Genomic DNA, 13,803 nt, shown 5'->3' on the forward strand with positions numbered 1-13,803 from the left:
TCAGGTAAGTGTCTTCACTACAGAGCGATGTTAAGGTACTGCTGTTTAATTTCTCATAGTTCCTCTGCTCAGACTGAACTGGTTGTCGGACACAAGGACATGATTGTGCTACACCAATGTATGCAGTATGTTTCAGATGCGGCACTACACAGGGCATGTAAGATTTTTGTAAATGTTTGTTACTGTACTTTACATGAAAATTCAGTGTGCCAAAATAGTACTTTCCACAGAAGCCTGTGTGAAACATTCTGTGCCATTTTGACAGAATACAGATAATGTATGAGGATATTATGTGTGACAACTGTATGCGGATTGAATTGTAGTTCACAGCAGCATGTTATTTTGGTTGATTGACAGGTGGCGTGTTCATGTTGAGAGTGACAGGCTACACTGGTGGAGCTGTTGCCATCAAGTGTAAATATCACAATGATCATCGACAGAATAAGAAGTATTTCTGTAAGGGCACAACAGGATTGACATGCAGTGATCTCATTAAGACTGGTGTTAAAAATCAGTGGGTGACTGTTGAGAGGTTCTCTCTGTATGACCACACCACTGGAGGATTTTTCATGGTGACATTCAAAGACTTGACCTTAGAGGACACTGGGACATATTATTGTGCTGTGGATGAAATGTTATCTCCTGACAAATACACAAAAGTAGATTTGAAGATAATGAAAAGTGAGTTAAAAGATCAAACATTACTAAAATATAATAGCTTTCTTTAACAACTTTATATTAGTTAACAGAAAGAAGCTCTATCATTTACCCAAATAAGTGAACAAACGATATCATATCATACTAATTTCTGGGTCACCTTATACGTGTGCACCTCTTATTACCTGAACATTTAAATTGTGTGACGTTTATGAAAAGTATGTATTGATGTACAGTATCATTCAATTCATCACCTGTGCTTTATCTGTCTGATTATCAGATGAATGCTGTGAGAATGCCCTCAATCTGTCTGCCTATGTGGGAGACACAGTGCATATCAGCTGCAAGTTCCCACAAGAGTTCAAAAAGTGGCCTAAATATTTTTGTAAGGAGGCTGGGCATCAGGGATGTAAGTACAAACTATCAACTCCAGAGGACCAAACCAGGGTTGGTGATGAGAAGCTCTCTCTCCATGACAACAGAGAAGGAGTCCTGACTGTGTCCATCTCCAGCTTCAGCACCAGTGATGCTGGGTCCTACTGGTGTGGAGTGGACATGGGGGATTATGAGGCCTTGATCACACATGTGCAGCTGACTTCAACCAGTAAGTTTATTTCTACAACTTCACACACTTTATTTTTCCTTCAAAATTCCTAACTTTGGCCCCAGCCGTGGCGCAACTGGCTGGGGCACCTGCACCGCACGCCGGCGACCCGGGTTCGATTCCCGCCCCGTGGTCCTTTCCGGATCCCACCCCCGCTCTCTCTCCCATTCACTTCCTGTCTATCTCCACTGTCACTGTCAATAAAGGCATAAAATGGCCAAAAAAATATACTTTAAAAAAAAAAAAAAAAAAAAAAAAAAAAAAAAAAAAAAATTCCTAACTTAAAATCAGCATCACATTGTTGTTCCAAGAAAACAAACTCAGCGTTCTATCTCTCTAAGTCTGCATGGTTATGACATTGCTTAGTTCTCAAAAAGGCATTAACACAATTCTGTCCACCTGCACAGAGTGGTGTTGTGTTAACACCATCCAAATGACTGGACTCTTAGAAGGTGACTCAGTCCACATCAGCTGCCCTTACCCACAAGGCTATGAGGACACAGAGAAGTTCTTCTGTAAGGGAAAGAGTCGGGACGACTGTGTGGATCAAATCACAGTCAATAAGTCAAGTGTCTGGTTGGTCAATGGAATGTTCTCTGCTTTTGACGATGTTGTCACCAAGAACGTCAAGGTGGAAATGAAAGGCCTGAGAGCAGAGGATTCTGGGATATATTGGTGTGGATTTGACAGAAGATGGAAACCGGCCAACTACGCAAGGGTCATCTTGTCTGTGGGTAAGTGATTTGGTTACATCTAGCATTTTGTAGTGTTTTGACCATCACATTTATACCACTTTCTAAGATATTATTTTCATCCCTTGACTGTACACACAACATTGATGGTTCAGCTGGAAAACATACATCAGTTTCCACAGTGGCCAGTCAATCAACAATTTTAAATATTCTGCCTTCTTTATCTTCATCGTTGTCTTCATCATCAGCAGCATCCTCTTCATCATCATCATCATCAGCATCATCAGCAGCATCAGCATCATCAGCAGCAACAGCATCTTCATCATCAAGAGCAGCAACAAAATCACAATCATTACCAACAAATGCTTCATCTGGTAAACTTTATTTGCCCTTTGATAAACTGTATATTTTGAAATGTTGCACGACCACTGTTTTCAAACGCATATCAGGAAGTCCTGACCTTTCTGTCTTTCCCGTCTTCAGGCTCAGATCTGGTCACCCCAGTATCTGTAATTGGAACAGTACTGATCATCATCATCATCATCATCATAGTCATCATCGTCATCATCATCATCTGGAGACGCAAGAGAAAGGTGACACAAGGTAGGATGACGATTTATCCAAACCACACACACATGTATCAGAAAAAGCTGAGACATTGTCTACAATTCAGAAAAAAGAAAGAAAGTGATAATATTACTCTCAAAAACCCATAGAGCAGCAAAAAGGATATAGACAACATATTGAAGGGGAAAATGAAAATTTGGACTTTTTAATGGAAAATATGGCAGCAACGATGGCAACATGTTTCAAAAACATTTGGGATGGGGAATGTTTACCACAGCGCTACTAAATATGAGTTTAAGAGTTTTCAGATTATTACATTCTGCTTTATTCATATTTTACGCAACATCCCAACTTTTTCTGTGTTAGGGTTGAATAGAAAACAGCTTATTATTCCAAACAAACAAAGCACGCACGCACGCACGCACGCACGCACGCACACACACACACACACACACACACACACACACACACACACACACACACACACACACACACACACACACACACACACACACACACACACACACACACACACACACACACACACACGCCACAGACCCAGAGGGTAAGAGAGACAGAAAGTCTACTGTGTACTGTGTGATGAAGAGAAGTATTATTAGTACTTCCCTTTTCTGTGAAAATCCACAACAGTTCACAATATAATTAGCATTTCAGCATATTGCATGCATCAACTCGGCATGCGGAGGGTGCTATGTGCCTCCCAACAGTTGTGACCGTGTCAATGATGCACATCTCCAACGCGCGCAAATGTGCCCATACTTCCTCTACTGTAGGCTATCCTTGGTTAGCAAACTTGCTCAATGATGCACCCTACAGGCATAGTTCATATTGCATATTGATGAGGAAGTTGTATTCTATGCCATTGTTTTCCCCTCAATGATGTCCTCTACTGTCAGAACTCATTACTGCAGATAAAGGCCATTCACTGGCCCAGTGGTGTCGTGACTAAGAGTACAGAATAACACTTTGTGAGGCTTACCATGAAATGTGGAGTATCAATGGTACATAATGAGAGGCCTGAGTAGCCTGTGTAGCCTGTCCATGTACTGTACCATGAAATGTGGAGTATCTATGGTACATGATGAGAGGCCTGAGTAGCCTGTTCATGTACTGTACCATGAAATGTGGAGTATCTATGGTACCGGATGAGAGGCCTGATTAGCCTGTGTGTAGCTGTTAATAAATGTACTAGCCCATGGTATGTGGAGTGTCTATGGTACATGATGAGATGCCTGATTAACCTGTGTGTGTGTGTGTGTGTGTGTGTGTGTGTGTGTGTGTGTGTGTGTGTGTGTGTGTGTAGTCTGTTAATATATCATGGTATGTGGAGTATCTATGGTCCATGATGAGAGGCCTGATCAGTGCTTTAAAATGTTTTCTCGTTGCTTTTCCTTATTCCTCCCTTTTCCATCTACAGCGTCTCAGTCAGCAGGAACCCCAGCTGTGGGAGAGACTGCAGCAGGCATGCAGGTATGTGGGCTAGAGGTTTGTGTTTTGTAACACTTTACTTAAATAGAGAATCCATATACTGTAGCATTATTCAAATATATACATATCTATACTCTTGCTCATAATGAATCATAGCGACCGATAACACTGTATGTTATTGACATCTACTACAGTATATTATGTGTCCTTACTATCTGTCTGTCTGTCTGTCTCCTCTGCAGTTCCTCAGCCCAGAAGTGGACTATGAGGAGATTAATCCCACCAGTCACCCTGTTTACCCTGACAATCCCCAGTCTGTAGACAACGATCTTTATACCATGGCTCAATTACCCACAACCCCCTCTGATGACCCATGCTTCACCGGTGTCCAGAAGTCATCGCCACCTGCTGACTCTTTGCCCTACGCTACAGTCAGTTTCCAACGTTGCCCAGACGTTTCAGATGCATCCTGTGCTGTTATCAGAGACGTTGATGATGGTCTGTGTGACTATACCACTGTCAAGAAACCTGCCAAACCTGACTAAACCACTAAGGGAAAGCTGCAGCCATAAATTCAACAAGCAGCAGAATACATACTATACCTAAACAATTTATGGTCATGTTCAATTGATTTCACTTATTTTCAAATTGTGTGTTGGAAGGAATGTGCACTGCAACTGTCTCATGTTTATGTTTGTAGGTAATACAAATGAACAGCGTATTACAGTTTTCTCATTTCTCTAATCAATTAAATTCGTCATAATAGCTCAATCTTTATATATTTTAGCTACATCTAAAAGTGCTTTCGGACACCCATACAATTGGCTGTGTTCAAATGCTAATGTTGTTTTTACATCATCAGTGACTAATGTCAAAATGCATGACACCTCAGTTGAATTGTCCTCACCCCATAAAACATTTATTAGGCATTAGTTCATTGTGTCATTAAATGCCATTGAATTGTCCATTTCTATTACATCTCCTTGGAGAGAACTGCTAAACCTTCCTGATGAACTTACTGTATGAACCTGTCCTTTCTTTTCCTCTGTGGCAATAAATTATGTCATCTGGCTACAATCTGGAGTGCGAACAGGATTGTGTTCTGTATTATATAAATATATAGATACAAATATGAATCATATGATCTCTTTTTTACTGTTGAAATTGACATCATATGAAAAACAAATCTTGCACATTTTCATAACACCATGACCACAGAGTACGGACAATACAGAACAGGAACCTGCTGTAAATCAGCTTTTCACTGAGTCAGGCCCGTCTTAAACTGTAACTCTGTTACTTTTAATACTTTCCTGTATAATAAATATGAAATGAAATTAAATTAAATATTCAATGTTGCTATTATGCCCTCTGGTGTTGAATAACAGATGATGATCAACATACACTATCTTCTCAGGCCTTGATTGTGCACCTGATCATGTCTTGGGAAATGAACTGCTGTACCGGCAAGGCGTCTATTAAGCTTGGGCAGACTTTTCCCCCTGATATCTTTATTTCTTTATTCAAGAACATGATTGTAGGCCTGCTTCCATCTTGTACAGTATATCAACAAATAAAAACAAATCGTTTCAGCATGTGTGGAACTTACCAAGGATGTGTACAAACGCATGGAGCAACAGTAACATCATAATGGCCACTAGGTGTCTCTCACACTTTACAATTCCAGCATTTCAACCAGTGTAGATCAGATCTATCAATCTATCTACTGTATCACTATTTTGACATGAATGTGTAGCTATAGATAACTGACTATTTTCTCATTTTCAACGTTTTACAAAGGGAACATACAAATCTATGCAATGGGGCAGTTTAGAATATGCACAAGCACAGCGGTCTCTCTCCGCAGAAATGCAGTAAACATTGGTTGCTTAGCAACATCACACAGCACTAAGCATGCGATGATGATAAAAAAATAATATAGTAATTTATATGAATATCAGTAATAATGTGCATATAATGGAATTCAACACGTCAAAATAAAGACAATAATAATAAACTTAAGACAATAATAGATCAAATATTTTACTGCTACACACAAAAGCATTAAACTGTGTGAGAAAACAACAGTATATAGTGGTGTTTCTCTCTCTCTCTTTCTCTCTCAAACAAAGCATACACACACACACACACACGCATGCATGCACGTGCGCATCCTCTCTTTTCGCCTTGTAGTTGATCAGTGTAAGCAGTATATTTGCCAAGGGTCACACACACAGAGGAAGTAGCCAAACCACTTAAGACCAAACGTGACAAAACGACACATTCATCCACCACCCAACTGACAGTCTCTTTAGCTGTGTTGATAGATTGACTTCTAATGTTGTCTCACTGATCTACGCAGAAGGACACAAGAAAAGCCTCCTGTTTATCTTGCAGGATGAAGGTGCTAACCTTCCTCCTCCTCCTCCACCTGAGTTCAGGTAAGTGTCTTCACTACAGAGCGATATTAAGATAGACCACTGCTGTTTAATTTCTCACAGTCTTTCTGCTCTGACAGAACTGGTTATCACGCATGAAGGCATGGGTGATTCACACTTGCTGTGGCACTGCACACAGCCTTTAGCATGAGATATATGATTTATGTGAATGCATGTTACGTCACATGAAAATTCAGTTCGTCAAAATTTCGTTTTTTTCACGTAACGTCAAGGATCTTGTTCCATTTTGACAGAATACTGATAATGCATATGAGGATAATGATGTGTGATAATGTAGATTGAGTGTAGATAATGTATGCAGATTGAAGTGTAGTTCATGTTATTTTGGTTGATTGACAGGGGGTGTGTTCATGATGAGAGTGACAGCCTACACTGGTGGAGCTGTTGCCATCAAGTGTAAATATCACAGTAGTTATCAACAGAATGAGAAGTATTTCTGCAAGGACAGAACACTATTGGCATGCAGTGATCTGATTAAGACTAATCTTAAACATCAGTGGGTGACTGCTGAGAGGTTCTCTCTGTATGACAACACCACTGGAGGATTCTTCATGGTGATCTTCAGAGACTTGACCCTACAGGACACTGGGAAATATTACTGTGCTGTGGATATAAAGGGGCTAATCGACACATATATAGAAGTGGATTTGAACATAATGGAGGGTGAGTTTTAAGATTTCAAACAGTACTAAAGCAAGTTCTGAATATAAAAGTTTTCTTGATCCACTCTCTGTTAGTTACCTGAATAAGGCTCTATTCAAAACAAGCAAACAATATCATATACCCTATGTCTGAATCACCTTATATAATGTGTGCACTTCATATTATGTGTGCATGGAAATTGTGTGATATATATATATGAGAAGTTTATATTGATGTACAGTATCACCAAATACATCAGTTGTGCTTTATCTGTGTGATTATCAGATACATACTGTGACAAGGCCCTCAACGGTGTATTCACTGTGTCTGCCTATGAGGGAGACACTGTGAATATCAGCTGCAAATTCCCAGGAGAGTTCAACAACAAGCCCAAGTATTTCTGTAAGGAGGATAGAGATCAGGAATGTAGGTACAGCTTATCAACTCCAGAGGACCAAACCAGGGTTGGTGATGAGAGGCTTTATCTCCATGACAACAGAGAAGGAGTCCTGACTGTGTCCATCTCCAGCTTCAGCACCAGTGATGCTGGCTCCTACTGGTGTGGGGTGGACATGGGGGATTATGAGGCCTTGATCACACATGTGCAGCTGACTTCAAGAGGTACAGTCAGTATGTTCAGCGCTATCACCTCATTATCCCTTCAAATACGTCTTTGTGAAATCTGCATCACAATGGTGCTCTAAGAAAAACGAAATCAATGTTGACCATATGTAAAATCTGTGTAAATATGACGTTGTGTAGTTTTCAAAAAGTCACTGACGCAATTCTGTCCTCCTGCACAAAGTGGTGTTGAGTAACATTTCAGAAGAGTATTTAGATGATTATCTTTATTATGTTTTATGCCTTTATTGTTTTTTTGTCTGTGCTGTAAACATTTCCATTTATTTCAGGAAAACATATATTAAATCCCACAGAAGCCAATCAAACAAAAATGATGAATATTCAACCACCATCATCATCATCATCACCATCATCATCATCATCATCATCATCATCACTACCACCAATTGGTTCAACCAGTACAATTTATTTGCACTTTGATAAAATGTCTATTATGAAATGGTGTATTACTGCCACTTGTTTTGAAAAGCATATAAGCAATGCAATGTCCTGACCTTCTGTCTTTTCTGTGTGTTCTCTGTTGGTTCCCAGGCTCTGGTCTGGTCTTCCCAGTATTGGTTGCTGGAGCAGTACTCATCATCATCAGCATCATCATCATCATCAGCATCATCAGCATCTGGAGATGCAGGAGTAACAGCACACCGAGTAAGGGATATACTTATTGTTTTACACACACACACACACACACACACACACACACACACACACACACACACACACACACACACACACACACACACACACACACACACACACACACACACACACACACACCACAAAGAGACACACAAAAACACACACACACACACACACACACACACACACACACACAGAGAGCTGGATACTGCCACCCGGGGTATGATAGCGGCCAAAGCTTGCTAGGTTTTCAATTATTGGTACCATTACCATATCAGAATTAGAATGAGCTAGATTGATCAGCAGTTAGATATCAGCACAGAAACGGTTTACTGTCAACATTAGTATAAGTGAATACAAGTTTGAGGTTTTTATCATCAATAAGTTTGTTTTTGAAACACCAGTTTTTATCTCCAAAAAAAATGGTCAGCTAGTCAGCCCCCCCCCCCCCCCCCCCCCCCCAAACACACACACACACAAACAAACAAAAGTGTTGAAACCCTACAAATCCTGACCCCCTGAGTAAGTGAGTGCACTGTAATTGAGTGTAATAACTACATAAGTGCCAGTAGAATTGTTTCATTACGCCCTCCTGTATTCAAACATTGAATGGCAGATGTTGATGAGTGCTGACTCTTCTCTCAGGCGCTGATCGTACACCTGACATGGTCTTGGGAGATGTAAGAACTGCTGTGCAGGTAAGGTGCTCATAAGCTTGGGCAGACAATGTGATGATTGAATGGTCCACCACCCTGTCTTTATTATTGTCCCACCATTCCCTCTGGACTGTGTTTCCTGTAATGAAAAAAATATATTTAAAAACAGAGATGACTTCCTCAGCTGTACCTGGCATTATGGTAACTGTGAGAGTGTGCAGTAGCTTGATGCTCTTGTCTGCTGACATATTTATGCTGCAACTCATTGAAGTGTGATTTTTGTATTGTAATGTATTTTTTGTTTTGTTTGTTAATTGTGTGTTGTTGTTGTTGTTGTTTTTAGGCAGTATCAGATTATACAGATCCTCCAGTAAAATGTTCTAATGACAAAGCTAACAGAAACAATCAAACAGACTCAGCCTACCAACAGCTGAACCTCAACACTCAACAAGACACAGTGTACCAACAAGTAAAGCCCATCATTATGCCGCAAGACACGGTGTATCAAGAAATTAGCCTCAACACCCTGCAACATGCCCTGGGCAGTGGCCGTGGTCTACTGGTTAAGGAATTGGCCTTGTGACTCCCTGACTGATAGAGAAAATAATTGGTGGGGGGAAGTGAGTGATCCATGGATGAAATGCCCTTGATGACACCTAACCCCCAACAACTCTGACCCCCAGCAACAAGACACAGTGTGTGAACAACTTACCCCCAACACCTTGGAGCAACACAGTGTGTGTGCCTGCAACTTAACCCCTTTAAGGATAATCAGTTTTTCAGTAACTCAGCCTCAGCATTAGCCTGGGAATACCCATGCTGCCTTGCGCACAATTTCATTCACGCTGCTAGGCAGCCTGGAATCCATGGACCTTTATTGCCTCAGCTAGGGAGCCAATAGCTGAACGAGGGGACAGCAAAAGGATAATAATGTCTAAGCAACACACCGAAGCTTGAAGTTTGGTTAATATAAGCCAAACCAGCTTTTTTTATTTTTATTTTACTACATCACATCACAAAAGACTGATTATGAGCTAAATTGTTGCGGGCTCTTGAGACCAACATACCTTTAACATTTCGTCATCCTCGGTGCCACGGCCCTTGGGGACAAAAGAAACAATTTTTTTCCCATAGAAGTCTCCTGGGGATACATGCCCACCAAGTTTCGTGTGCCCCGGTGTTATGGTATCCCCGGAATTGTTTTCCAAAAATTCAGGAAGTACATGACGGGGAAAAAATAATAAAAAAAACTTTGACAAGAACTATGCTAGCGGCGGTCATAATAATTGGCAAAAACAAAAGACAAACATCTAAGTGCATTTTAATGTGTGTTTTCCTACTATTTTCCGTAGATACTGTAACTACAAGCAATTGAATGTACAATGTGTGAATGTTATTTCAATAATATATGAATAAAAACAAAATGCTTCAGCATTGTGTAAAACTTTCTGTAACACTGGGTATGCACATAAGGGTCCAAGCCAAACATGAAGATGCTGGTTAAATACATGATGAAAATAAAAGAAGAGGAAGAGACATTACTCAGAAAAAGGCATACGTATGTAGAGCACTGATGTATTTTAATGTCCTACGATAGCTAAATCAGGAGTGATGAGCTGCATGCGTATCAGGCTTCATCAGCTACACAGAAACGCAATCATACTGTATGCAGCCATGGCAACAGTAATATCATGTAGCATGTAGTGACCACTAGGGATCTCTCACACGTTCACATACCAGCATTTCAGCTACTAGTGCAGACTATCTATCTATCTATCTACTGTATATCTATCTATCTATCTATCTATCTATCTATCTACTATATATACACTTCTTCTCTTTTCACCCTTTTGGTTCATCAGTATGGACAATATATCTTTGGTAACTTGTACAGGAAGTAAACTAGGCAAGTAAGAAAAACGATGCATTCATCCATCACCCAAATAACAGTGTCTATATACTGTAGCTGCGCCGTTAGATTAAAACTACTTGAAAAGACTTGAAACCTCTCTTTTTTTTTAACTGTGAGAATGAAATAAAATGGCTTGACATGTATGTATGCGAAGTATCCAAAAAAGCATTAAACTTGTGAAAACAATTTTATTGTGGAGCTTTTTGTTTCTCTCTTTCTCTTTCTCTCTCTCTCTCTCTCTCTCTCTCTCTCTTTCTCTCTCTCTTTCTCTCTCTCTCTCTCTCTCTCTCTCTCTCTCTTTATCAAGTTACCCACCTCTTCTTTCACCCTTTCAGTTGATCAGCGTGGACAGTTACCATGGGTTACACACACAGGAAGTAGACAAACCACACAAGACCAAATAACGTGACAAACGACACATTCATCCACACCCAACTGGCAGTCTCTTTAGCCGTGCTGATAGATCGACTTATCATGTTGTCTCACTGATCTACGCAGAAGGACACAATAAAACTCTTGTTCATCTAAATGATGAAGATGCTAACCTTCCTCCTCCTCCTCCACCTGAGTTCAGGTAAGTGTCTTTACTACAGAGTGGCATTTAGTTGTTTAATTTCTCATAGTCCCTCTGCTCAGACAGAACTAGCCTGATTGCGTCACACCAGTGCATATGCTTCAGGTGTGGCACTACACACGACCTTTAGCATGTGATATATGATGTATGTGAATGTATGCTACATCACTGGAAAATTCAGTGTGCCGAAATAATAATGTACAAATATATGAAGCAAATATGTGAAGCATTTATGTGAATGCATGCTATGTCACGTGAAAATTCAGTTTGCCAAAATAATACTATCCACACATAATATGAAGGATCTTGTGCCATTTTGACAGAATACAGACAATGGGTTTTGAAGCTAAATTATTGAATTAACTTACACTATATGTGACGAGCATTCACTCACCATCATTATCTCATTTTTGACAAAGTGGCTTTTAGATTCTTTTGCATCTGAACTCTTCAACTGTAGTTCACAGAATATTTCTATTGACAGGTGGTGTGGTCATGTTGAAAGTGACAGGCTACACTGGTGGAGCTGTTGCCATTAAGTGTAATTATGACTCTCAGTATCAACAAAATGAGAAGTATCTCTGCGAGGGTTTAACAAGATTGTCATGCGATGATCTACTATGGACTAGTCAAAATCAGTGGGTGAATGATGGGAGATTGTCTCTGTATGACAACACCACTGGAGGATTCTTCATGGTGATATTCAGAGACTTGACCCTAGAGGACACTGGGAAATATTATTGCGCTGTGTACCAACATTTCTCTTTCAGCATTTACACAGATGTCCATTTGAAGATAATGGAGGGTGAGTTTTACGATTCCAAACATTACTAAAGCTAGTGTGTTCTAAATATGATACTGTAGCTTTCTTTAACCACTTTCTATTACTTACTTAGTAATTGAACAAACAATATATCATATCATACCCTATGACTGGATCAAAATATGTGAACATGCAAATTGTTTCAGAAGAGTTTTAGATTAGATTCAACTATATTTTCATTGTGCAGAGTGCAAGTGTAAATGCAGTTGAGAGTTTGGAGGATTAATTATATATCATGTTTTATGGTATTCTTTGTTTGACTGGACTGTACACAACAAAGGATTTTTAAAATTCATTTAAAAACATACATTAGTCCCCAAAGAGGCCAGTCAAATAACAATTTTGATTATTTCATCATCTTCAGCAGCAGCAGAAGCAACAGCAGCAGCATACCATACAGTATCTGATGACCATTGTTTTTTTTTTATGTTAGACACTAAAAATGTCTTTTATGTTAGACAATATAGGTTAGGCACTAAAAATTACCACCAAGTGAGTGGTTACCACCTAGTTCGGACAACTCGGAACTGTAGTTGAGAACGTCAGTTATAACAGCTGAGCTCACGCATTAAAAAAATGTCGGGTTTAAATCGGACTCGGGCTCTAAATTACAGTTAATGTGTCGGGTCGTGCCCGGGCTCGGTATAGGGTTGGGCTTGATTTTTTGGGCCCGATCTAAGCTCTACTGGACATGCAGCTGTGTTCTGTTCCCTCGGCATATGCTTGCCATTCTCTGTGTATTATATTCAGCGCAAGGGCCTCCTCTCCGATTAAATTGTCAGTCCGCGGAGCAGCGAAGTTACAGGCTGTCACATCTGATAATGTGAGGCACAAATGAATGGTTGACTCGAACCGGTGGCCGTGTGTGGTCAAATATAGAGGCATAGGGTAGGCATAGGGTAATGTGAGCACTGATTCAATGTGTGCACATCTGCGCAAGTGAAGGCCATCATCTCTGGGCCCAGCTTGAGAAAGACAAAAGTAGGCTCTGATTTAGCCTATAGTCTACTGTACAGTATGACTTCAACAAGGTGATATTTAGTATCATTCCGTAGCTTACTAACTACAGTATCAATCACACCGTCGTAATGCTACAGTGGACTGTACTGCCACCTCGTAGTGATAAGCTGTAATACATTTCAAGCAGCTGCATGAATCAGGCAACGCATGATGGGAACGGCCATCACAATTGAACACCCACTGTAGATTATGCTATCGCTCTTAAATGCGGTAGTAGTCGTTTTTCAATATAGGCGGTCTTGTGCATCTCCACGTTTCACGATAGGCCAACGTGATCCCAACCCTGTGAATGTGCACGTAACTACATTTGTAGTTTTACAAATTTATCACATAACTGCTATTGTAGGATTACTTAACTTAATACCCGAGTTGTTTAGCGTCGATATGTCTAGATAGCCTACATATGTCTAACTTGCTTCGTAGGATACCCCACAGGTCCCTTTCCACAGGTGTAGACAATCAAGCACATA

The 13,803-nt window shown here is 40.2% G+C and overlaps 2 protein-coding genes across 2 annotated transcripts; both read left to right on the forward strand.

Annotated features, from left to right (window-relative positions):
- The first annotated feature begins 368 nt into the window (after window positions 1–368).
- LOC134077333 (polymeric immunoglobulin receptor-like) lies at window positions 369–1,825 on the forward strand. Its single transcript, XM_062532880.1, has 4 exons — window positions 369–681; window positions 938–1,261; window positions 1,669–1,768; window positions 1,819–1,825. The coding sequence occupies exons 1-4, from the start codon at window positions 369–371 to the stop codon at window positions 1,823–1,825; spliced, it is 744 nt and encodes a 247-aa protein (XP_062388864.1).
- Window positions 1,826–1,835: 10 nt separating this feature from the next.
- LOC134085199 (CMRF35-like molecule 1) lies at window positions 1,836–5,135 on the forward strand. The gene is made up of 5 exons (XM_062539932.1): window positions 1,836–1,995; window positions 2,205–2,327; window positions 2,437–2,556; window positions 3,959–4,011; window positions 4,212–5,135. The coding sequence occupies exons 1-5, from the start codon at window positions 1,851–1,853 to the stop codon at window positions 4,512–4,514; spliced, it is 744 nt and encodes a 247-aa protein (XP_062395916.1). The 5' UTR covers window positions 1,836–1,850; the 3' UTR covers window positions 4,515–5,135.
- Window positions 5,136–13,803: the final 8,668 nt, after the last annotated feature.

Source organism: Sardina pilchardus, chromosome 1, assembly GCF_963854185.1.
Source record: "Sardina pilchardus chromosome 1, fSarPil1.1, whole genome shotgun sequence".
NCBI lineage: Eukaryota > Metazoa > Chordata > Actinopteri > Clupeiformes > Clupeidae > Sardina > Sardina pilchardus.